General features: G+C 40.1%; 3 protein-coding genes across 4 annotated transcripts in view; 2 read left to right on the top strand and 1 right to left on the bottom strand.

The window, feature by feature from the left end:
• The window catches only part of tmem163a (transmembrane protein 163a), a 60,924-nt gene extending 51,323 nt beyond the window's left edge, over nucleotides 1-9,601 (top strand). Inside the window, exons 6-8 of the mRNA XM_070976410.1 lie at nucleotides 3,090-3,201; nucleotides 5,416-5,557; nucleotides 5,795-9,601. Coding sequence (XP_070832511.1) covers nucleotides 3,090-3,201; nucleotides 5,416-5,557; nucleotides 5,795-5,855 — 315 coding nt within the window. The 3' untranslated portion in view covers nucleotides 5,856-9,601. The remainder of the gene's footprint in view (nucleotides 1-3,089; nucleotides 3,202-5,415; nucleotides 5,558-5,794) is intronic.
• A 1,761-nt stretch (nucleotides 9,602-11,362) lies between these two features.
• Nucleotides 11,363-22,101, bottom strand: LOC139340309 (alpha-1,6-mannosylglycoprotein 6-beta-N-acetylglucosaminyltransferase A-like). 2 transcript variants are annotated; one of them, XM_070976071.1, is made up of 18 exons: nucleotides 21,864-22,101; nucleotides 21,526-21,616; nucleotides 20,986-21,051; nucleotides 20,508-20,723; nucleotides 19,801-19,877; nucleotides 19,419-19,508; nucleotides 19,218-19,283; nucleotides 18,472-18,648; nucleotides 16,989-17,158; nucleotides 16,514-16,633; nucleotides 15,550-15,683; nucleotides 15,326-15,459; nucleotides 14,814-14,957; nucleotides 13,168-13,314; nucleotides 12,940-13,053; nucleotides 12,746-12,820; nucleotides 12,498-12,655; nucleotides 11,363-12,026 (listed from the first exon to the last, which is right to left on the bottom strand). In XM_070976071.1, exons 1-18 carry the CDS (start codon nucleotides 21,954-21,956, stop codon nucleotides 11,825-11,827), a joined length of 2,274 nt encoding a protein of 757 aa, XP_070832172.1. In that variant the 5' UTR covers nucleotides 21,957-22,101; the 3' UTR covers nucleotides 11,363-11,824. The 2 variants fall into 2 exon arrangements, with proteins under 2 accessions (XP_070832172.1, XP_070832173.1); XM_070976072.1 differs by lacking the exons at nucleotides 11,363-12,026; nucleotides 12,498-12,655 and having other exon boundaries at nucleotides 12,762-12,820; nucleotides 13,164-13,314.
• Nucleotides 22,102-25,718: 3,617 nt separating this feature from the next.
• LOC139340666 (polycystin-1-like protein 2) overlaps nucleotides 25,719-26,790 on the top strand; it is a 56,860-nt gene continuing 55,788 nt past the window's right edge. The window contains exon 1 of the mRNA XM_070976577.1: nucleotides 25,719-26,037. Within this exon, the coding sequence (XP_070832678.1) occupies nucleotides 25,719-26,037 (319 nt within the window). The remainder of the gene's footprint in view (nucleotides 26,038-26,790) is intronic.

Genomic DNA, 26,790 nt, shown 5'->3' with positions numbered 1-26,790 from the left:
AATAGAAACTGGGGGTGTTAGGTCTCAGAGGAGCTTCCTGACACCAGCAAGAGCCTATTACCACCGTCTTTCTCTTTGACAGTCTCCCTCTTTTCTTCACCATCTCGCTTCCTTTGTACCTTCAGTCTGGGCTCCGGCGCTCTCTGCTTTACCTCGCTCTGCTTCTTTTTATTTTTGAATAAAATGGATGAAACATCATGCTTACCTATGTATATATATATGGTATAGATCCAATATACATCTATTTTTTCCAGCCTCTCTCTACTTTCTTCCTTCAATACCTCATTCATTATCCTTTGCCTCTCTTCTCTCTACCCTCCATATCCCATCACTTTCATAGTTTCTCTCGCCCCTCTTTCATCATTACACCCAGTCTCTCTCTCGTGAACCTCTCCCTAACAGCTCACCCAGCCTGCCTCCCTTCATTACCACGTCTGTCTTCGCTGCTTTTATTGTTCTCACTCCTGTTTTTTGTTCATTTATTGCCTCTCTGTCTCTGTATCCACCTTTGGGCTTTTTTCTTGGCACAAACAGGCTTGTTCCCTGAAATCTTCATCAAAGAGCAGTCAGAGGTGATTCAGCATACCAGCAGTGATCTGTCTGTGTGCTCGGTTTTGTGTGTGACTGAAAGAGCCAGAGAGGAATTATGAAAATGGAAAGAAAAAGTTTTCGAGGGAAAGTAGAATCTGCAGTCTGAGTATGATGTCTCTAAGTTGATGGTGTCATCAGCTCCAGTTGGGTTCCCTGGTTTCTTCTTCTGAGACGATTTCCTGCACAAGAGAAGATAAACTGCAGCGATATGGCGTGAATACTGTAAAACGTTGCTGCCTTGAAGTATCAGGCTGTAAAATCACATCGAGTGGGCAAAGGCTGAAGGAAATCAGGAATCCTGATTCGCATCACGTCCTGGGTTGCTGGTCTCATGGCAGGCTGTGTCTAGTGCCTGATTAAACACAGAGGGCTGAGATTGGCTCTCCCTGCCTCTGTGCTGGATGGAGAGAGGACAACACACACCGATGCAACAAACATATACGTAAAGCACACGCATGTGGTGACACTCTTTGACACAGCTTGTTCTCAGAGCTTGATCTCGCTGAGTCTTCCTCAATAAATAACACTTTAAATAAGGAACCAAGTGTGAAGACCTTTCCTCCCTCTTTCAGCCAATTGAAAACAAACAGTAAACAGCGGAGGCAGTCGGGCGTTATGTAATAGCACAGTAATCCTGTAAAGCAGAGAGAAGTCTGTCCACAATTGAGAGATAGCCTTCTGAACGCAGGCAGCCAGTAAAGGATATGTATGCATGTGAAATTTAATGCAAAAACGATGCACTACACTGTAGTCAGCTTTCCAAAATAGATCTCAACAGTGCACTAATCCAGCACAAACTCCTCCGTCTAATTCGACTAAATGTGAGTAAAACAAGGGATTAACGAGCTTTTAGCTGACCAGCAATCAAGAGCTAAACTCCAAGGAAGCTAATGTTGGTTTACCAGGGTGTGTGTGTGTGTGTGTGTGTGTGTGTGTGTGTGTGTGTGTGTGTGCGCGCGTGTGTGTGTGTGTGCCATAGACAGAGAAATGCAAAGCAATCACTTCTTTTTGCTATATGGTTTTTAGACAAAAGTTACAACTCTGTCAACTCTGTTAGCTGTCAGTGATGATTCATATAATCTCACATAGTATCTAATGTCTGTCATGTATCATGCATTTTAACTTGTCACACAGGTGAAAAGCGCAGGCGTTACTAATAATATTAATGATGGCTACATTCTGGTCAAGTATCACAGTAAGCCATGACAGTATAACAGTGAGCCAGCATGCAAAATACCTAGACCCTGAACCTGAAGCAGCCAAATGGAATTCAGCCATCTTTAATTTAATTATGGCCACCTGTGATGTTCCTACCCTGTCTTGTCAAAATGCCTTTGTGTGCTGACTCTCTCCCACTTGCTCAGCTTTAACTTGGCTGGTGTAACCTCTCCAAGCCAAATAGCGGCAGCAAAATCAGATGTTCATCAGGCTCAGTATTTGCATGCCCTAATCAGGCAAATTAAGTGAAAACACCTGTGTTGCAGGACCAAGAGTGTGTAGCATCATTAATAAACATTCATACTGTTTTTAGGTCTGATACAGCTTCGCTATTATAATGGATTGAGCAATTTGACAGAATGCTGGCAAGTTAGGCTAAAATTACAACTTTCTGCAAAGAGGAGCACAACAGTTTGCCAGCCACTGATGTGACAGGACTCCAGGTTTGGAGCCAGGATGTAAGCTGCTATTGCTTTAAATGATTTAATTGTAGCTGGAGTTAAAATTCAAGGCAATGTGAGGGGTTTGATGAGTACAATAAACCAGGACAGCAGCAGCTCAATACTTAATCTGCTTGTTTGTCTATTTGTTTATTCTCAAGTTGCAGTGCGTTGAGCTCTCAGGGCCACCGTACTTTTTTAATGGAAGACGTTTGACATGCCACAGGAGGAAAGGAAGAGCACTGGTGTAAAAATTAAGATTAATGATGGCTGAATTGCACTGTGCTGCATCAGTTTTGGGGTCCTGGTGTTGTGCATGCTGGCTCACAGGCCCACACTAACCACCGCTGCAACATATGCTTGTTTATGTTGGAAATACCCTCCCCCTGTTGAAGAAAGGGGTCTGGGAAAAAGAGTTGGATTTTCCTCACTCACTCTCTCTTATTCTCTGAGTTTCTTTTTCTCTCCTCCTTGTCTCTTCTCCCCTGTTGGGCCAATTAAATCTGATAGAGAGACACTCTGAGGTCAGGTGCTGGTTTTTGCTGAGTCTGTTTGAGACTGAGCTGAAAACACCAAACCCTCACATCACTTAGAGGCGTCATCTGTATGACCTTGGGTTGATGCACCAAGTCAGGCGTGTGTATGTATTATTAATGCTTGAGCTGACAAAAGCTTTGTGGGTCATTCTGTCTGACGGATAATGTTGGTGCTTGTAGAGTCTGCTGTGCAGACGCTGTGTGTAGCTTTCTCTCTCTGCTTTATCTTCTTCTTTTCCTCTTCTTATGTCATCCAGCACACATGGTTTCAAAGAAAGCTCTTCTCTGTCCTGTCATTGTTTAGGACGACTTCCTCTTCAGTGTGTCTATAGTGAGTGGGCTCACATGTGCTCTGCTGGCTGTGGTCAAGTTCATGCTGGGAAGAGTGCTGACTAGCCGGGCACTTATCACTGACGGTAGGGCAAACACACACACACACACACACACACACACACACACACACACACACACACACACACACACACACACACACACACACACACACACACACACACACACAGTCCCTGTTTTCATCATTTTTGGGCATCTTACAAGGCTTACATTCATTAAGCTTTTCAAAGCTTACAAGGGCTGCAGAACAGCAACAGGAAATCGTATTTGACTCTCAGATGACAAGTCGTTCAACCAGAGCCGCTCCAGAGCTGACTGACTTAAAATAGCTGTGCTGGTTTTTAGGGATCTGGCCTTAAAACTGGTTTTGCTTGACTGAAGAGAGGTAGAGTTGAATGATCCTGAATGTAGAAATAAACAACTCGATGGTGCTCAGTAGGAAAATGAAAGAAACTATAACGGCGTTGAAACCAGGTGCATTTAATTTCATATAAATACATAAATAATTCAAATTCAGATGTTTATATCAAACAGAAATATATGATTATCTTATTTACAGAGCTGATATAATATTTGTAAGCAATGTTGAATTTCTTGCACTAACAGTGGTTGAAGATATATTCAGATCCTTCACTGAAGTAAAACTCACACCAACTACTGTAACAGTACATAAATATTACCAGCAAAAAGTATTGAAGTAAAATTTAATTAAAGCTATATTATTATGTATTGTTATTGGGTTACTGCATGTATTTGTAAGAGGCATTTCAGTGTTTTAGCCAGTCCAGAGTGAGATAATTGTATTACTTCCTATGCTGGTGGGTAGTTTAATTTCCTCTATAAGAATGAATCACATTTTAAATGCTTATTTTAGGCATTCGAAGTGTCAGTTTGCAGCCAGAGGCTATAACTCAAATAAATGTGGCAGAGTTACTAATATTTCCCTCTGAAATGTAGTGAAGTCGAAGTATACAGTAGCAGAAAGTTGAAAAACCTGAACCGAGTGTAAAAGGTCAAACACAAAGCAAGCATGACAACGAAACAGAATCTAGAGCATTAAGACCGAAACCGCAGTCCGGAGTGTATGTGTGAATGTTTCTGTGTGGGAGAAAGTTACTCACATTATGGAGCTGAAAGAACTCACAGGTTATGACCCACCGGCTGCTCATAGACACAAACACGTGAACAAAAGCACAGCTCACACACACCCACACACACACACACACACACACACACACACTGCACACTGCTATCCCCAGGTCTCAGAATGCACAGGGCATCAATCCAATAAACCTGAGGTTGCTGTTCTCAGAGCCTGGATTTATTTCCCACAAGACTATACACTTACTGCAGGCTAGACAATAACCCACCGCGTTAGCTTTCACACAAGGAGAAATGTAATTATAAAAAACATCGGCTGCTATACCGGGTAAGTCAAACACAGCAGATGTGGTCAACAATTATGATGGCTATAGCCATTAATATCCGAGGGTTTGGAAATACAAGGATTTGCTTTCTTGGCAAGAGCTCCGTGATCCATACCAATCTCATGTGTGTATGCTAAACATGAAGCAATACAGGCAGCTGCCGGTTAGCTTAGCTTAGCATAAAGACTGGATGCAGAAGGAAACAGCTAGTTAGGCCCCATGCAGAGGTAAAAGAGTCACCGCATTCGGCTGAGAAGTAGTCCTGGACATAAAGCCCCTGTAAAAACACAACAGATTAAACTGTGTTAATTCGTGAGCTTTAGAGGTGCTGGAAGGTGAATTTTGTTGCAGACAGAGCCAGGTGAGCTGTTTCCCCCTGTCTCTGTGCACTAAGCTACGCTAATCAGCTGCTATATTTACTATACAGACATAAGATGAGATGAGATGTGGAGAAATATATATATATATATATATATATATATATGAAAAAAGTAATCTTTGCACAGATTTAATTAAATTAGCCAATATTAGCATAAATAATGGAGTTGTGCAAAAAGTAGGTTTGTGATGACATGAGAGCGGCATCAATAGTCTAAATATCTCTCAGCAAGAAAGTGAATTAACCAAAATATCAAACTATTCCTGTAACACCATAGACCCTGTCCTCATAAACAGATTGTTGTTAATGTCAAATCTGTGCCCCACTCGTGTAAACGCCTGTGTGAATCCTCTGATGGCTCATTGTGAGGATTTGAAAAGTGTGTGGAAGTTTAGGCAACTGAAACTGCTCGATTGCTCCGACAGACAACCCAGAGGCAGCCGTGATATTTTCCCCATGTGTGTTTTTCCCAGGATTCAACTCTCTGGTCGGCGCTGTTATGGGATTTTCCATTCTGATCAGCGCCGAAGTCTTCAAGCACCATCCTGACGTCTGGTTTCTGGATGGCACCATCGGAGTTCTCATTGGACTCATCATTTTGGCGTATGGCGTCAAGTAAGAGATAAAACGGTTCCCTGTTTACACTCCTTTGACCTACTGATTTGAAGTATTTTGTCATTTCTGTTAGATCCATTCAGACCCGAACTAGCTGTGTTTATATTCTGTCAACGCCAGATTCACTTCTCCTCCTGACAGCTCTGCGCTGGCTCGAGGTGCAGGCTCACAACAGGGGGAGGCTCCTTGCTCCTTACCTCCATACTTTCCAGTGAGAGCTTGTTTCTGTCTCCACAGACTCCTGAAGGACATGGTGCCCCGCGTGAGACAGACCAGGAACTACGAACGCTTCGAGTGAGGCGTGTGTGTCGACCAGACGAGCAGGTTCACACGCACACACACCCACACACCTGGCTGCCTCCTGCCCTCCGCCCTCTTCTCTCTGTCTTTCAAACACACTTTAGTACACATTTCACCTGCACATAGAGACGCTACACTCCCATGTTCTCATACACATGAACATGCACACACACATGCTGTATACGCAGTACAACATGCATTCACACATTCAGACATGAGCAAACACACATGCATGCACACACACACACACACACACAGACGTATAAGAGACTTTGAGGGAAACATGATTGGAGACCACCTGCTGGAAAGAAAGCACTTCAGTTGAATTCGTCTTTTCTGCTCTTCTGTCCGTGAAACTACCTGTTTAACACCTGGAGTGAGGAAATGGCCCAAGAGCTGAGACTCCAACAGGAGCTCTGGATTTGTTGGACCTGGACACACAGTAACTGCTGCTCAATGACACCTTTTACATCATCACAGCTCTCACTCCCCAAGAGACTGCGATATATTGATCTGTCCTGAGGGTTCAGCTGTTGTATGGTGGGTTTAATGACCGTCGTAATTTATCAAATAATGTTTTTTGTTTGATTGATTTTTTTTAGGCCTGCACAGAAAATTCAGTATGATTCCCATTTAATTCAATGCACAAAACGATGATCAATGATTTTTTGTCACCCTATTGTATGACACTACTAATTTTATGTTTTTTTTTTGTTCATTTTTTTGTTTTATAGTTATTAAAACAGACAAAGAAAAGTCAATGTAAAATCCTCACCATCCTCCTCCCCTCAGTGCTGCCACTATAGGTCCCAATTTTTCGCTGAGAGAGGAAAATAGGAAGTAATAAACAGAGAAAAAGGGACAGAAAGCATAAGCTGAACCAAGTCAAACACTGATTTCTCCATCAGCGAACGCGGTGAGGTCCATCTAGAAACTCAAGGACTTAAAGCAAACAGCAGTAAAGAGCACAGGAGACACCAAGGACAAACATTTGCCAAGCGATGGCTGTAAACTTAAGTGCACAATTCATTTAACCAGTTTATATTACAGTACATTGAATCGCCCACTGTGCTGTATGTAATGTGTCCAAGCACAAATGAGCAAACTTTCCTCCATGCACTCGTGTTTGCTGCTGGCAGTTTCGCGCAGCGCTCGTTTCAACACAGTAAAACTAAGAAATGATTTGAGGGTATTTAGCCTGTTTTGTCTTAACAGCTGTATTTGACTACATATGTTGATATATGGTACATATCTTTTGATTTGTTTACAAAGACACACATCTTAGTCAGTTATTTACTGAAATCCATTCAGTATTTCTTTTTTTTTTTTTTTACTTGAAACTCAGTTTTAGTAAAGTTTTAGCAGGTAACAACTGAGGAATGTGATCAAATCCGAGTTTTTTTTAAAGGGAAAGGTGGAAAAAACATCACTATCTATCTTGTGTTTTTGTTGTAACACCTTTTCAAGCTTGGATTATTCATAGATGTGAAAGCATTAAACTCTCTGGGAAAGTTAACTGTACCATTTGCGATTATCCTGTTATTTATCATTGTCTCTGTGGACTGTTGCACTTGATATAGTTGGGTATTTATTGCTTTAATTGATATTATTTTATTCATAATCTTTCTTTTCCACGTTTTGACGGCAAATTTTCACATGGAAAGTTGACAAAGTCTGAAACCTAAGATGAAACAAAGCACAATGACAACGATCAAGCGGGGATGTATTTTCAGTGCATATCATTTGCAGAGACAGTTTTCTCCTGTGTCTGCTTACCTGCTTATTACCTATTTGTTCCGCATGTTCCCATCGTTATCATTCATTATCATGTGCAATGAATGTAAATACAAACCACACAGTCTGTAAATATGTTTATTACACTGTTTGGGTGCATCAGTAAGAAAAAGTCACTAATATAGTCATAGTACTTTATGGCCGACATAATAGGCTTTTTGGAGTAGACCGCATATAGTACAGGATGATCAGTGTTACATATAGTTAAAAATGTTTACTCTCTAGTGCTTATATTGTAAAGGTTGTTTTACATATTACTGTAGATTATTGGTGAAACTAAATGATGAGTCTTACTGTAAGTTTTTGCACTGTAGGTGAAAATCTCAGATTGGATGTAGGTGTGATCTGACAGCACTGTCCAAGGCTCATTTATCACTTATCAGAAGCTGTCAAAAGAAGAATATAATGCTGTGTTATTTTGGTGAACTTAAGTGGGTGTCACACGCTCAGACATAAGATCACCCACAATATTAAAAACTGAAGAACAATGAGGAGACTTGAAATCATGGATTGATTTTATACAAAAGCATTGAGGTTAATTCCATTAAAAATTGACATAAATAAAGAATAGATGCTGTGTTTTGCATGAACAGATATTGAATTTGAGCTTACTACTCATGACCAAAAATCTCCACTGTGGTAAACTGTGTGGAGCTGTTTGTGGCGTTATTTCTGCCTGCGAGTGTGTATCCAGACTGCTTGAGCCCCCTTGTGGTAGGTAACCACATGACAAGAGTTTTAATTAGCATTCAGTGCACTGGATCCTGGAGAGAGTCTAAATTTAGTAACAAAGCCTTGGACAGTGATTCCGAAAGGGCCTGCATCCACTATACACTGTAATTATCAACTCTGAGTCGACATACTGGACAAGGTGCAAAATTACTGGTGTTATCTTTAGTTCTGTTGTGTGAAGAATAAGGATTAGCTGTAAACTGGAGGCGTGAATCCGCTCACACCTCTTCGACTCACCAACAGCACACTGATTTGTAACGTTTTACCCCCCTTCTCTGATGCATAGAAGACAATCTTTACAATGACTTTTATTAGCAAAGCACAGTGTTTACATGCCAATAACCACCACATGAGGCACAGAACAAACCCATAATGACTCTTAGTAACAAGCTGTTTTGCTCATATGGTTAACAAAATTGTGTTCGGATAAAATGGAGATTATTTTGATCTTGGCAACAAAATCCTTTCTACCTCTCTTCTTTGCACTTTCTTTTATTGTCGTGCCAATTCCCTTGTGCACATTCATGCTACAGAAGATTTAGGCTGTTATTGTGGCCCTCGACCCCGTTACACTCCTTAGTGATGAGTGATCTGTAAAACTGTTGCACTGCAAATCAATGGATAAGAGCAACAGCTGAGTACCAAAAGAGTGTGTTAAATCTAAACCGCAATTCTATGATCACCAGAATTGTGGTTGCATCTCATTCATCTATAATGTGATTTTTCTGCTGCCCCATGAAATGTTTCAACCCTCAACCTCAACGTCACTAAAATACTGCAAGAGGTGTGTGAAAAAAATGACCTCTGAACATTATATATTACTTGTTTGCATAAGCATCATTTGACAGGTGGTAGAATATTTGCATCCATTTCATTGTTTTATTGAAAAAGCTCGGAAACATGTCCGATTCTGCAGCTCGATGAACTGTGCCAAACCATTGAAAACGTGTCCACTCTTCTGACATGTGTGTACCCCTCAGCTGTGCTTGTACTGATGAACTGACTTATTATCATCAGCCCAGAGGAGGCATCAAACCATTCATTTCACTCAGTTTCACAAAGTCATGATAGCAATACTAACCACTTCTGAGTTGCTATAGGCTTTGCATGGGCTTGTAAAAACCCTTTTAGCTTCAGTGGGTACAAATGCATTGCAGCCACACACACACACACACACACACACACACACACACACACACACACACACACACACACACACACACACACACACACACTCAAAACAAAACACACATAACACAAAGATGTAACTGAATTTCCAATAAATCTGACTAACAGAATTATCATTTGTCTGTTTGTACAGTAATGACATCAGTGGTATTACAGATGATGTAGACGCCATTTATTTATGTAAAAGATCTATGAGGTATCTCTTTGTCAAAGAGCAAAGTTTTATTGATTAATAAAGTTTTATCCTGCTTATTCATCAGCAATGTTGAGACATGGTCTTCTTTTCCTACCATTTCCTACCACTCGTATAATTTGCATCAACCCGAAGGTAATAAGTCATTACAATAAGAAGAAAAAGTTAGAATATATAAACGAAAGAATTATAAATAAATGTTATAACTTAGTTGCACGCACAACATGTTTCAACAGTCTTTAAGCAGTAGGCTTCATTACTTCACCATGTAGTGATCATTCATTTTTCTAATTACTCCTACTCTTGATGAAATGGTCTTTGTGCACAAATGGTGCTCCTCTTCTTACAGTAATAGCTTGATATTTTTTAGAAATATGCACAATTGCTTTCTAGATGATAAGCAGTACAGTACAGTACAGTAAATATGAGACTACAGTCAGCAGCTGGTTAGCTTAGCTTAGCACAAAGATATGAAATGGGGGAACGGTCGATCTGGTCCGCTCCAAACGTAACAAAACACACCTGCCAGGACTTCTACTGGTTAACAACAACACTGTGGTTTTATGGGAGTTTTTTATTGGATATTTCTTGATAAATGAATGGAGTCTCCACTGGTTTCATGGTAACCAGGAAGTATCCAGGAAGCTACTGTGCCAAGAAATAATGAGGCATATAAATTCCTATAAAACCACGAGATGGCATTTTAACGCTCCACTCTTCGTCTACATTGAACAAATGTGGTATAAAATGTTCATTTGTGAGATTTAGAGGTGCTGGTAGGGAGATTTTTGGGCATTTGTGCAGAGAGAAAAGGATACGATATGCAATAAAAGCATTGTAAACATGGGCGGTAATCATGCAGCTACCAGTGAGCTGCAGCTGGAAGGCAGATTTTGTTCCCTTTTGAAAAATCTGGCTTACTTTTTACCCCCGTTAAATTACGCTAAGCTAAGTGGTTCCTGGCAGTGGCTTCAATTTTAACATACAAAGATAAGAGTGGTATCATCGCTTCTCAGCAGAAAACAAATGAGCTATTCCTTTAACCTCTACAGTATTGTGTTCTTGCAAAATCTTCTTCATACCTCTATAATCATCAGCAGGAATAAATATCAGTCAGCTGCACTGTCAAAGATGTGTGCGCCAAACTTTTGAGCTACCTGTTTGCATCCAGGATTCATGCCTACTGTAAATCTGTGCAGAGCTGCTGAATACTCTGTCAGTAACTTTGAGACACATCAGCCCTCAGTGTTGCAAGCATTGTGTGTTTTTTGTGTGTTATTTTGACGATAGGGTAAAATATAATACAGTTTATAATACAAAGCATTTCTCACTTCAGTATGTTCTCTCAGCCCTGATTCAATTTCACACTTTTGCATCATCATCGCACACTTGCACTCTCGCCGCTCTGGCAAAATAATGCACATTAAGAGCACCTCGAGGAGATGGCTGGAAATGGAAATCCACTCCTTTTATCTGTTTCCACATTCACATTCATGGAATTCAGACTGTGAAACACCCTGGAAATTTAACATCATTGACAGACAATGCATGAATGTGAGCCCTGATGGGTATGCGGAAGGCAAGCTCAGTTGAACTCTGTGTTGTGTGTCCATTTAATCTTTCCAGCTCAATCAGAAAGCCACCTTGCATTGCATAAAGGAGCATAAAACCAGTCATAAAACTGCTGTTAATTGTTATCTGTGTACATACAAGATGACCAAAATAAATTCAACCAATGCAAAGCTGTTTGCAACCAGCTGTCAAATGACTGCAAATAAATACTATATTAACATCATTGTTTAAATAAACGGTTAAACATCAACTATGACAGGGTACAAAGTGCATTTGTGAATTAAGTTACTGTATATCTTCAAATACGTTCAAACATAATCACAGTGAAAAATGTGATGTTTTCCAGGTAGCATGTGATGACGCATGAGAATGGCAGATTTTCATTTACAGTCTATGAGGGGTCAGTTTGAGAGTTGTGAGGCTGGACATTCAGATAAAACCCATTTTGTATTGATCTTTTGTGCAGAGTTAGTACATAGATTTTTATTCTAGATACATGCCTTGCATAAAGCTACCTGGTCCTTAATGTAGTCTCGACAGGGGCAGACGCGAGTCAAGGAATTATCTGATCTCACACAGCTGAAGAGCAGGGGATCAGACTGGAACACACAGTGTTTCGTACTGTTGCTGAAGGCTGGAAACACCAGGTTGTTGCCAGAAAGCTCTGATGTTTTACAGTCTATATTGTAGCTGGGAAAAAAAGAAAGGAGAGGAAATCAGCAGCAGCCGTGTATGAAATCCTAAAGCGTGTGATGGTAAATGCTGATGGAGGATTTCGACTAGACGTGGAGGTGAATGCACTCCATCCTGCAGGGACTCCCGCTCAGAATCAAGGCTGTAAGGCTGCACTGACACGCAAGCTGTCTGCTGTCTTCATCAAATGATCGTGTTTACATTTTAGGCATGGGCAGTTTGGATTGGGGTCAATGCTGGGTTAGAGTCTGTCAACCAAAGCAAAGATGTAGAGGAGAATCTGCCAGAAAGGCTCAACCCAGGGACAAAAGAACAAGGATCTCTTTTTGTTTAAACCAGCTAGTTAAGAACAGGTTTGTTCACATTCTTTCTCTCCTCTTTTTGAACTCTGACACCAGCTGAGTCTGACAAAATGGGCTCAGTGGATCATGGATTCAAATGTATGCAATGCAACACGTCTGAACTTACTTGGCAAGACTCTTGGCGCTGTTCAGATGTGGGAAGAATGTGGGTTCACAGATCAGTCCCTTCTTCTGGCAAGCCTGTTTACAGGAAGCGCTGACCTCCGCCTTCACCACCTGGAGCACGCTCAGCGGGGGCCAGCTCGGTGTACCGTGGCAGAAGTCCTGTAGCGAAAAAGAACAACAAAATGAGATGAAGGTTCCTAGTTACAAATTTGGCCCTGTTCCCAACCCCTCAACCAACATTACTCCAACCTGCTTTTCAGTCAGGACATTGACCCTCTGGAGCATCCCCTCACAGGTAAACTCATAGGGAATATAGGGCTCAATCTGAAATGAAAAGACTACAGCTATAGATGTATCACACAAAAACTGCAGTTCTGTATTCATCAGGCTGAGCGTCGTCTGTATTTCCACTGTGCTCATTGGTAGATATAAATTACACTTACAGTGTGATTGAGGATAGAAGTGAGAGCTCTCTCCACTTCTGTGGAGTTGTGCATATCTACCGTCCATACGTACGGTTCTCCTATCGCCTCGGCATAAGGATTCTGGGACGCCACCTGCAAAGCAAACACACCAACGGTGAAATGAAAGGACACAGGATGCCCGCTGTTTATTTATATCTTTATAAAAATCTGTTTAATCAGTTTAACAGGTAAGTTTTGAATACTGACCTCTCTAATGTTGGGTTTGTCCTTGAAGAAATCTGAGTTCAGCCGACTCTGTGGAGGGTGCAACCTGGGGTTCAGGAAAGGACAGCCATTGGCTAAGGCCTCCAATGGGGCGGGGCCTTCATATGGGAAAGACAATCCCACAAAAACCTACAGCAGACCAGGAAAAAAATAAACAGTTTAGAGGTTCCTGACACTTGCCAGCACATGTAGAGATGTATACGCTCACCACATGCACTTCTTCACAGTCACCACATGGTGTCAGCCAACACCAGGACAATAAGCCATGAACTCAGCTCTGCTGCACACAGCACACAGCAGCAGGCTCATCATTCGTGTCATCTTATCTGGATCCACTCGAAAAGAAAACTTTTGTGGGGTTGAATTATTTCAATTCAAACCCATAAATATTCCCGAAAATCAAAATGAATGCTGCTTACAAAGTATTTGATGTAGTATAGAATATAGAGAATATATAGAATTACTTATAAAACAGTTTTGATTAAGGACATGTTCACTATGTTACTTCTGTTTGGGGTTAAATAAAACATATTTCAAATAAGTCTATTTGCATTTAATATTTCTTGTTTATTTACTGGGATCCTCATTATTTGCCACCAGTGCAACAACTCTTCCTGTGGGCCACAGGGAAAAAATGCACTGCAGAAACTTCGTGTTAATATGTTAATCGAGCAAAAATTAAAGTAAGCACTAAGCAATAAGTAATATAAGACATCAAAATGAATATGCCTCACCATTATTCTTGTCATAGTAAATCATACAGATTCTGTATCAGTCAGAGAAGCCCTGAATTTTTCTATGGCTCATTAAAAACAAAGTCTTATTCAGGGTTCTCTTGTAAAAAAAAAAAAAAAAAAAAGGTAAGGTCAGGTAAATTATTTTCCTGAATGGTCGCCATGTGACAAACACTTCACTTTAAGCTATTCTGTGTACTTCTCTTGTTCAATATTAGCGTCTATGTATCAGCAGCCTCTCCTCCAACTTCAGCGAGGAATGACTGGCACGCACTCCCTAAACTATGTGAAGAATCTGCAGATTCAATAATCCAGATGTGTCAGAACCAAACATTACAGAGATGAGTAACGCCTTTTACAACCCCAATAACCCCCCTAAGACATAAATAAAACAGAATGTGATAATATGCTAATATGCATTTTGTAAACCTGGTATTTTTGTAAATATCTGCTTATTCTGAATTTGATGCAGCAACACAAACAAGTTGGGACAGGAGCAACTAAAGACTGAGAAAGTTGTGGTGAGAGTATCATGATTGAGTATGAAAGGGGCGTCCTCGAAAGACTTAGTTATTTACAAGCAAGGAGCGAGGTTCACCACTTCGTGAACACATGAATGGATAATGGATGTTACTACATGGACTCAGAACACTTCACAAAACTGTTTTCAGTAAACACAGTTCACAGAAAGGCCACCACTTTAGTATTACTGTACATATTGGAGTTTGATAAGCTCAAAAAATGTTTCATTATCATCATCAATATTATTATTATTGCTCATATACAGCAATGGGTTTTAAAATGAGGAAGTAAAGCCAAATCAACAAAACACAGTGGTTCAGTTAAGGGACCTGATGTGAGCTGATTGACCCGTTCGATCATTCACACACTCACCTTGCTCTGTCTCAACAGGGTGTGCACCTCAGGGCCTTTGACAATGCCGTGGTTTTTCACATATTTCGGAATCTGAGCACCGCGATCCACCGTCCCGTGGATCTCCAAATACTTGTGGATAACATCCAAATAAGCTTCTTTACCCTGCAGTGCAACAGCAGAGGAAACAAAGGGTGATTTGCTGGAAAATCAATGGACATGGCACAGATTACACCTCTCCCTTGCCAAGTGTGTATTTTATGGGGATGTCTGAATTACAAGGGAGGCCCAGCAGACTACTAAACACCCAAAGGTGAAATGGGGTAACAAAATGCATTTTCAAGGCTTACAATACACCTCATTTTTCAACATGATCCATTTACTCTACAGCCACCTCAACTGTAGCTACAACCTGAAGGCTTCCTTAATACTTTCTCAAATTAATATTGCCTTGAAACAAGTGCCTGAAGACATAAATGTTTGATAGAATACAAAATGTTTTTCAGGCTATTACAACGTCGGTCCTTTGTTACCTTCCAAAATGTGGCACGTTTGCCGTACACAAGTGCCTGGTTTTGTCTTTTGATAGAATTGAGCCGCTCACTTTCTTCAGAGGTCAGCGGCCGTTGCACCACAAATCCCATGAATGTGTTGTCGGGTGTGTGAGCTGCTCACAAGAAGAGAGTAATGAAAATTAATACAGAAAGAAAAGTCAGATTTCATTGCCAAGAGTTGCACTGATGATGATGAAACACACGAAACATGGTGTTGAACTGCATCAGGCTGAGGCCCAGGCTGCCAAATGGGCTCTTCAGGTTGTGCTTTCTGACCCAGCTTGGATGATTGAAGTCTGGTTCAGTGCCAAAAGAGTCCAACACACGCATCATACACCTGGTTTACACACAGAGGTACACACTTACACTCAAACATGTTAATGCACACATCATAGCAATCATGTTCACAGCAAAACGCGCACACTCAGACACAGCTGAACAGGTATGTGACATGTGACACGACCTTTTCCCCCCATGTCCTCTCTGTTTTTGCCTGATGTCTCATCATCTTCTTTCACGTCTTTTATCTCCTTCGACCCGTTCTAATCTAACCCATCTAATACCCGAATCACTCCGGTCTCTACATTCTCTGTGCTGGCATTTCGCTCTTCACTTCTTCATTAGACTATTTTCTTTCTTTTTAAAGACATATTGTTCTCCTGAACTCAAAATTACTCTTCTGCAGCAGTGGAACTGCAATGAATTTCTATCTAAGTCTTACACGATTGAGCACAAAAAATGACCAAAGCATTGTTTGTGCATTGCTTGCCATTTGGAGGAAAATGCCTTATCTCAGCACATAGTATTTAAAAAAATAATGAATGACCAAATGAAGTCACCATAATGAAGCCATTATGGCCATTTAAAACCAGGGTGTCGCTGTCATACAATGTTAATAAGAAGATAACTAAAAGGGGCCTGATACAATCACTAAAACATCAGCGAATGATGATTTCATTCTTTAAAGGTTACTTTTCATAAGACATCACCTTACGGATGATCAGAATATTTCACTAATATTTCACTAATGCTACACGTGAAGGAACTTGCAGCACGTAAATGTTGAGGTCAACTATCATAGACACGCTACATGGTATTATATGTATGTACATATACTCTCACTCTCATATAAGTCAAAGTAGGTTAAAATGATTTCAGGGCACTCACTTGTATTTGGTCCAAGATTTGCCTAGTGTTTTTTCAATCTGTTTTAGGCCGATAATGTCTGTATAGATCAGGTTTGGTTCCACTGACTTTTGATTTGGGCAGCTACCCTTCCCTATAAAACTAGAGAGAGAGAGAGAGAGAGAGAGAGAGAGAGAGAGAGAGAGAGAGAGAGAGAGAGAGAGAGAGAGAGATTAACACCATAATGGACATACAGGAATGGAAATATGGAACAATTCAGAGGAAATTATGGAATGAGTGTGTGTAGGTGTACACATCATGTAGCATGGTTACAACTTAAAAAAATTGTTTGTCTGTTATACAATGTGATTTTTCACCCAATCATTGGTTTGTTGGTTTAAATTGTCAGACTTCCCAGTCTCATCCTATTCCCTGTCTTTTTCCTCGAAGCAATGACCAGTCACACTGATAAAAAGCAGCCCGCAACAAAAAAGGCTCTTTTCGTGCACATACTCACAGGTTGAGGTCAGGTATAGAGGCCGAGAGGTGAAGATGGTGACCCAAGGTGTAAAGTGTGGAGATGACGTCACTCCACTGGACGAGTTCACCAAGGGGGCCCCCACTGAAGGCAGACTTTGCCATTTGAAAACCGGATTCATCTGTCACAAGACCAGGATGCACCAGGATCTGTTGGGGTCAGGAGTCAGATTTCCATGTAATATGCTCATTGTATGTTATCATGTGAAGGTAGAGTAGCTGCATCTGACGACTCATTTCCAACATAGAGAACATCAAGTACCCTGCTAATGCAATGGACGGCCTGTCTGACTTTTACACAATCATTTTTGGTCTATGTGTACTAGTTCTGATAAAGAAAAAATAGCTCTGCATTATTTTCTGTGAAGCTATGTTCCTGGTTTTATTAACAATGGAATAAGAACTTTATTTAAGGAGGGAGGGAGGTATCAGCATCCTCTAACAAGAAATTACACCATGTCCCTGCCATGTATATCTGCTTACGAAATTGTATATATCACACTGAAAGAAATATGCAAAAAAATAAAAGACAAATATAGTTTGTGTCATGCACTTCATATTCTATCTGCAACAATCTGTCAAATCTGTAAGTGAATCATAGTGAGCTATAAAAACCATTAGAGCACCCTTTGAGTATGAGTGGTTTATCTTTTAAATGTGATGTTTTTGCCCCTCCAAATTAAAAGCATTGAGGTTTCTCCCTTCAATAAGTTTGTTAAACCAACTGTCTGTGATCACAGACTCTATGTCTTCCTGGATATTTGCACTAGGCATACTTCTGTTGTTTAATGGAGTATGTACTGTGTGATATATGATATGAGTGTGTGGTGTGTGTGGCACAAAGCTTATTTCAAATGGCAACATTTCCATTTAATTTTGCCCAAGGTTCGACAAAAACACAGTCATATCTAGTATTATTTCCAAAAGCAAGGCGCGTGTAATTACTAACTGTATCCTCATGTGGAGTTACAGGTTACGAATACCTATTCAAGACAGGAAAGACCAGCAGCCGAGGTGCTGGTTCCTAATATCATCCAAGAGTTGTGTTATTACTAATACAGAGCTGTAATACTAGAGCTAACTCCGCTACACTGCAGTAAGAGAATAATGCTGCTCTTTTATTTCCATGTCTACTAAACTGAAGACTTTTCTGCCTGGGACCTTTAGCCTCAGATGTTTAGCAATATATCATGTGTGCATATTTAAGACACTAAAAAAAGTCATCTGGAGAGTTTTCAGCTAACTGACTGGGCTTTAGCATTAGCATTAGCTTACACTAGCTAGCTTCAGCAGACAAAATTAAGAGCTGTTGGCTAAAAATGGGAGGCTCGCTTTTGTTTACAGTTGTACTTCTGTGTGAAATCATTTTAACGTGACGTCAGAACAGAAAGCAATAACTGAGATGGCAGAGTTCAGTGACCTGTCAATGAATGCGATGAAAACACTGGGCAGAGATACGTTACGTGTTTAGCTTTCCACTTTGTGAGGTTGTATTTGGCTAAGAAAGAGCGTCCAGCCTCGACCCAAATGTTTTCCATGCTGGTAATTCTTTGTTGGATCCAACGGTACTGGACTCTGTTTCCCATCAATGGATATAGGTCTTTAAAACTTTCTCGGATCACTGCATCTTCAGACACTGCCTGGAAATTGAAACAAACACAAGGCCTGTTCTGTATGACTGATCATTTTCAGACTTGTTTTGGACTTCCAAATCCCTCCATAGTACTACGACTGCTTACCCATTTAGCACTGATAGATTAAATAATAATGTTTGCTCTTTCAAACTGAGCTGAGGAGGACCGCAAATCAATGCCAATGTCTCCTGCCTCCTATCTGTGTCTTTCCACTCCAAACCCTGATCAGCGTTCAGTTTGATAAGTCAAAAATGGAATTTGCAAATTAGGATCTGCGGAGCATTAATACAATTTGGACAATGGGCATTTAAGTGGCATCATAACCATCAGGTTATGCGGACAACTAAAAAAGAAAAGGGACAAACTCAAGGGACAATGAAAAAAAATGCATGTAATTCAGAGAATTTAAGTATGTAGCCTGTGGGTGAGTTTCAGTTGCCATAAACAGAAAGAACACTATTCTTGTTAAGCAGGTATGCCAAGGTAAGCCACTGTACATAGCTTTTGCACACCACACCCCAATGCACACAACAATACACACAAGTAGCATGCAGTCTGGCTTTCTTTGACCTCACCTCCACATTTTGCTTTGGAGCTGTGGGAATCACTCTGCCTGGAAACAAAGGACACCAGGACTCTACCTTAAGACAACACAGACAGACAGAGGGGACACAAACACAAAAAACAAACCCCTTTTTCATCTTTGTGCATTTCCAAATTGAGTGCTTTCCAATTTCCAGTGTATGAGGTCTTCATTGATATGGGAGCCCGGGTACCTCGCTGAGGTAGAAAAGGATGGAGCACAGAGACCCATTCACCCCGTGACTCTTGTAGCATGGGTTAGTCTTCCACATCATCTGCATCCACTGGAGGAGCAAGAAACCCCACAGGGCCACAAGAAAAACCAAGCACATAATCAGTTTCAGTTTTGTTTTCTCTCACTGTACCTTCATACATTGAACCGGTATTTATCTATATAGAAATGTTTTGGAAAGGCTGTATTATAAAGTGAAGAGCAAAGAAATGCAACTACACAGAGAACTGCATTAATTTGATCCAAAGTATGCCGACAGTATGACTGAATAAACACTCGCTAAGTGCTAATATCCTCTTAGGAATCTTTACCTATGACATTTCAGTGATAAAGAAATATGTTACCTTTATCTTCTTCTTACATTCTGGGTATTCACCCATGGGTGGCAGAGGGCAATTTTTATCCTCTTCAATTTGATCATCTAAGAAACACAAACAACAGAGCTTTTACTGGTTAATACACCGAATGTGTATTATATCCAACATTAGCATCATTTACTTATTTTGAGTAACGTTTGCTAAAAACTACAGTACTCAGAAACCACTTAACCTGTTTTAAAACGCTCAAATTGTACATTTTTGACCCATTTTTTTAAAGATATCCACTAGGGAGGGGATGGGAAATTGAAAAGTATTGAGACAGATTAATACATTATAAAAATTATTGATTTTGGCGTTATGCTGTAATATTTTTCATCACCAAATTAGCCATCGTCGGAGTATCTCGGTGTTAAAACTGGGCATTCTGGGAAAACACTTAGCATCCTGCTATTAGCATAAATACCCGTACACAACATAAATACCTGCACACTGAAAATGTCATTGTATATTGTATATATTGTTATAGTTTTGTAGTTTATTGCCTCATCATTCTTTGTACATATTGTATGTAATGTAACATATTTAACTCTTTTGCACTTTGTACTCTTTTTTTCTATGCAAGCACATTGAGTGCAATGTTTAAACCAGAGTCAAATGCCTTGTATGTACACACATACTTGGTCAATAAAGGCAATTCTGATTCTGATTAATTTGATAGAGAGTAATTTTACCAGCTTTGACATTTGTAAGTTTCTTCTCTTCTCTCTCCATCTGTTGCTTTAGGAGTTCCCCCAGGCGAGTCACTTCTTGCTGCAGGTGGATTTTATCAGAGCGCAGCTCCTTAATCATCTCATTCCTCATGCGCGCTTGCACGTTCTCTGCCTCCATTTTAATCTGGAGTGCCCTTAATTCTCCTTTGTAGTCCCTCAAATGAGGCGGATGTGAAACTGAAAGAGAGTTGGGAGTGTTAATTTGACATATTTTCAAGAGACTTGCACCTGAAAAGAGCTGTTGAAGCAATTAGCTGTACTTTACAATTACGAATATCTAGTTAGCAAGTATTACAAGGAAATTTATTTTGCCCTGTTTTAATTAGAGGTACTTCTACTTCAGAAAAAATACATTGTTAGATACAGTAATTATGTCGTATTAACTGGAAGCTGAGACATAAGTGTGCATTTTGCAGAAGAAAAATCAAATTTTGCTCACAATTGCCAGAGTGTACCACGACATTCAGGAGGTCATCAGCAAACCGGACAATTCTCTTCATTATATCTAAGAGAGAAAAGGGGCAGTGAAGGGAGAGACGGACAGGAAGTCAGGGGAAATTAAGAGAAAGCAACAGTTGTGCTAAAAGCAACTTGTTACAACCACCTGACTTCAAATTCAAACATTTTACCCTCTATTACCTTAATTTCACCCTCTATCTAACCTCCTCTATCTCTCATCATGCTCCCATTTGAATATTCCTCTCTGGGCAGCGCTGCTGTAATTGAATTACACATTCTTCAGGCAACCCTCGTTTCCACAACATGCACTTGAAAATTAATCGCTCTCTTTTCGAAGGAGCTCCACTGACAGGTGCTAGCCTGTCTAAATAGAGGTACTAGAACTGCCCAGTGTATGTAGGCTCACCCAGATTATTTTTCACTCACCAACAGATAAGAAAGTTTCATGTGCTTGTTTCGTATCTATATTTCTCTTGTATTCTACTCCGTTTTCCTTGTTACGTCTGTGCTCTCTTCTCACCTTCAGCACTGCTGGTTTCTATCAGCTCTTTCTCATGCAGCTTCAGTCTGTGTTGACCAGTCACAACGAGGCCCTGCTGGTCGACATTGCTCTAAAACCAGTTGAGGCAAGACACATTTCTGAGTGTAAGGATATGTCTGTTTAAGACAGACCGCAGTGATCTGAATTTCACTAACAAGACATGATTCATTGTGCATTATATCAGAGTTGCAGCAGCTGTACAGCAGCACAGAGTAAATAAAAGAGGGTTTTTCATCTGTTGCACGATCAGAAAGGTTTAGTCCACTGTATGCAAGCACTGGGACCATATAAGTGAATGAGTGAACGAAGATACAGACCAGGATGAACATAGCCAAACTGAGACACCACATGAGACCGATGCACAGGAGCACACGCATAGTCCACCACTGGGTGCGTGCCACTTTTGTCATGATTCAGACGGGCTCAGCCAGATGTTGGGTGTTATGGATGACAACCGTTAAGTCAGAACGAAGAAATTTCACATCAAGTCCAATGTTTCTTTCCTCAAACAGGGCTGCAGATTGTATGAGGTGACACATGAGTGAAGGAATGTGTCTGAGAGAGAGAGAGAGAGAGAGAGAGAGAGAGAGAGTCAACCTGTGGAACAACTGCACTGCATATACATCCAAATACAACTTTATACTTTTAATCTACTGCATTTAGGTTTGATCTTAATATTAAACAGTGCACAAAGTGGTTAAAATACTTCAATCCAAATACAACAATAAAACGCTGCTTATGCACTGATGCATCAATTATAATGATGCAGAGAGAGAGGGAATAATTCAGCACCTTAGTGATGATTGATGCCTTTTTGTATAACATCCCATTTCAAAAGAAAAAACATGAAAAACTTTGTTCTCTCATTTACGTTGAACCATTCCTATTTATTCAAGCACACTGACATTGTTCAAACATCCCCCGTTACTACAAAGAACTCAAACACTTACCTTAAGCGTGTTGGCCAATGCTTCCAGTATAATCAAATGAACTCACCAAGTGTATTCTGTATGAAATGCAAATAATCCCATTGGCCTGCCTCTAGACTGTGCTCCGGCAGGATCTCTCAGGTGCAAATAATCTACACACAGGACACCTCACAAAGTACAATCATGCTTCACCATCCTGATACAACCAGTTTGTCAGCATGCTTGCTTACATTGCTTCTCACAATGAGCTCTTAACCATTAAGTTTCCTGTGAAGTTAATGGTTGTGACGTGCTGTGACATCACTACTGGCAGAGTTGGCTAATCACCTTTATTACTGTCTATTACTGAATATCTAAGCTCAAAACATTTATCATAGTTCTATCATTCTGTCTGAAGTCCATTGAACATGGTTTCTGTAATTAAATGTCAAAATGTTTTAACTCTGCTCTTTTCTCAGTTTTACCCACTCTGCTAATTGTGTTGGAGCTTTAATATAGATGTAGAAAAATTAGCTTGTTAATTGACACAAGTTAACACAGGATTTGCACGCATGAAATGTTTCTTCTAAATCTAATGGTTTAAATTTAAGTGAACTAATACACAGTGTAGAAAAAACAGTCAGAGTTCATTGATAGTGTGCCCAATAAAGGCTATTTCTTTTAACCTGAGCACATTTGATCAAATTTCAGTCATTTCAGAATACGTGCAAATATAATAATACAGAACCAGGCGGGAAGAAACCATGCAAATTAGGTGGTCAGAGATAAGAAGCAGAACCAGGGTGGAAGAAACTGTGCAAATTAGGCGATCGGAGATAAGAAGCAGGTTTACTGAGTTATCAGCATGAGTTTGCTGAGTAATTCCCAGAGTCTCAGTCAACTTTGGAATTTCTTTTTTCTTAGAAAGCTATTCGAATAATTCAATGAACCTGCTTCTTGGAACAGGCTCTTAATATATACAGGTTATGTTCTGACAACAAAATTCACCTGTTTTTGTCATCCTGAGAGGGTCAAAAGCCTTTAACAAAACACAGAGGTTGCAGGTTTCTGTGGTTTGCCTCTAATGTATTATTTTATCTCACAGCATACTGAATTGGCATAAACAATACTGTTAGTTCAAGGCTTCAGTCATGCCCACAGTATATAAGTATAATGAAAATCCATTAAGCACTGAAAGGAAGCTATAATAAATACACAGATGAAGGCCATTGTCAGTGACTTCCATTTTGCTATTGTACACAGACACAGGCGGACAGATGGATGGAGAAAGAGATTTGAGGGTGTTACGTAACCTGCATGGATGGGCATAAAACAGCTTGATAAGGCAGTAAAAACGACCAAATATCAGACTCCACAGTTTCAACACATAAATACAGAGTGATATTTTTTCTTTCCCACTATTTTTACAAACTTTGGGTGTCAAAATGTGCAATGATGTCCTGGTGAATCGTATTACAGTGAGGCTCAAGTCAAACAATAACTCATTAATGTGTCTCACAAAATAATATTGTGGTTTATTAGATGTTAAATTTGTCTATTTATTGTTTGTTTTTTCACTCTGAAGGCCTGCTCTTATTGTATATAATACACTGTAAGCCTTCTTGAGTTCATTTCAGGAATAGAGCTCATTCTTGTTCTTCCTGTTATTATCGCACTGCTTGGATTAACAAGCAGTGTTGTAAATGGCTGGAGATTGCCTCCAGAAGCACAGCCTTTTTTGCCATTTGGTTGAATTCAAGCCTGCTGTGCAATCAATGGTACAATTGAACTGGTGCACCACAGTTTTTAGATTGATCCAAGCTAGTCTGACGCTGGAAAAACCACAGGAGATGCATGACTGTGTTAAAGAAAGCACATGCCTTTGTCTGGTAGAAGAACTTTGAGGAGTACTGAGGGTGGGTGTGTGTGTGTGTGTGTGTGTGTGTGTGTGTGTGTGTGTGTGTGTGTGTGTGTGTGGGTGTGTGTGTGTGTGAGAGAGAGAGAGAGAGAGAGAGAGAGAGAGAGAGAGAGAGAGAGAGAGAGAGAGAGAGAGAGAGAGAGAGATGAATCAGCTATACTATACTGCATATTTCACCAAATGCAATGTCACAAAGCAGATGTGGAAAAATACTTGACGAGAGGTTGACAGTGGTTGGTCATACTCGTGTTTGCATGTGATAAAGCTTTAGAAATGCAAATCTTTTTTTGGTTCTTTCACATTTTATCCAACGTGAATGAATCTCAGAAATGTTACACATTATCAAATTGCATCAAAATAAGGGCTCTTGGACAGGATTCTTCAGGGATTTCAGGGATCTCAGCAGAAAAAAGCTGTTGAAACATCACTTTTTCAGTTGATATAGCATTGGCATAAGCATTATGCTAATACTCAAAATCATTTGGAGTCATTTTCCCACAACCTGGTGAACGTAAGTCCAGTATTCACACTCATTTAAGCACCAACAGCTCCTTTGTTCAACAATGTGTATCTGGTATTTGCTGCAGAGCAAGTAGCCTCAAGTTTTGCTGCATCTGGAAGGAACAGTGATGAAAGCAGTCGAGCAGCAGGTGGGAAAAGCAAAACAAGGAGCTAAAAGATGCTAATACACTATGTAGAGTTCAGAATAGTGTAATCCTTTGTGGGTTCATTACTATAAGTGTTGCCCCTTCACGTACAAGTCGTCTGTATGATTTATTGTTAATGTATTGTTATTGTTATGTTGTATTGTTAAAAATATTGATTATAGCCACTTTGTCGCTGTGGTTAAATAATGTGCAGCTTCAATAGATTAAATAACGAGTGATTTAGTTTTGTTTCATCTCAAAGAAGAGTGGCCATGGTTTGTTTTTGGCTTTTTCTCTATTGATGTGTCATGCTGCAAACTAGCACCTTAAAGGTTCAATAAGTTATTCTGTTAGATTTTTTTAAAATAGAAAACTATGAATTTCATGAAATGGTGGAAATTATTGGTAAACGCTAACATTAAGCTGCTGTGCATCTGGTTGATGATATTCTCCCCGGTTTCCTTTGTTGCAGCTCTGTCTGTGTACAAAGCTAACACATTCAGTGGTTTTGAGATCCTTGCTGTTAGGTAAACAATGCTCCGCTGAACCCAGAACAGGGCGTGTGAGAGAGGCTTGTGTCAGAACCCTTTAAAAGCAGGATGCCAGCAGGGTGTGTGTGTGTGTGTGTGTGTGTGTGAGAGACACTAACAGCACCAAGAAGTTGATGTGAGACTTGTTTCTGAGGTGAAAACAGAAAGGATGTGGCAGACATATGTGCACATGCTGCTCCTGATGACACTCAGCTGTCTCTTTTGTGCTGGAAATAAGACGAAGTCGACTGTTTCCTGTCCAGAATACCAGAAAGCCTTTGGAGGCTCGTGCTTTGAGTTTGTGGGTCTCCAGCGTATGTTTTCCAGTGCCCAGGCTTGGTGTGAGCGGCGTGGCGGACACCTTGCATTTATCCCAGATGAAGAAACTCAGTATTTCCTCCAAAGACATTTGGACCCCAAGAAGAACATGTGGCTTGGAGCAGCATCCTCTGCCTCCACACACCTGCAGTATTCTCCGGCTGTAGAAGGTAAGAGGTCTGAAATGTGGACTACAGAAAACTGCTGCACCTTAGACAGTTGAGTATTCATGAGCAAGTCCCTGGCAGAAATTAACATTAAATAAGATAAATCTTCTTTAACAATTTATAATAGCTGTACACATGAACATACTACCAAGGATTAATTGCTACAGCACAATGGTACAGCTGTCCTGCTTGTGCTTCTGGGACAGAGTTCAGAAAATAAATTTTATATCTGGAAAGGGTAAAAAAAACTTGCCTCTTTTAATTTTACGTCCCTTGCAAATGTTGTCAAATGCTGCAATGTAGTTGCAATTTTGGTTATTAAAAGATAATAATCTTGTAAATTACAGTACATTTTGTACAATTGTGTCCAATTTATTCAGACCATTATTTGACTCTCAAACTAGTTTGTACTGACCAAATGAATGGGGCACATCATCACATGGTTTAGGATTGCCTTCAGTGCTAAGTGGTTAGCATGAGTTTATCCAAATATACGTACGTGTAAATGCAGTCCTTGATTTCCCAAGTGATTTACTTCTAGTGCCAGTGAGTACTTTGAGCAGTAGTATTGTATATATGGGATCAAAGTAATATAAAATATTCATTCCATATTCATTTTAATCAATGAGGCTCACATCCATGTTTTTAATAGTTTTTTTTTTTTTTTTTTTGGCTAAAAATGGAGGTCTATGGCAAAGGATTGATATGGGCTTTGCGTAATTGGGTAAGCCTTGTTCGTAGGGTTATTGTTGTGCA

This window comes from Chaetodon trifascialis, chromosome 12 (genome assembly GCF_039877785.1).
Source record: "Chaetodon trifascialis isolate fChaTrf1 chromosome 12, fChaTrf1.hap1, whole genome shotgun sequence".
NCBI lineage: Eukaryota > Metazoa > Chordata > Actinopteri > Chaetodontiformes > Chaetodontidae > Chaetodon > Chaetodon trifascialis.
This window is presented reverse-complemented; position numbering and strand designations above follow the sequence as displayed.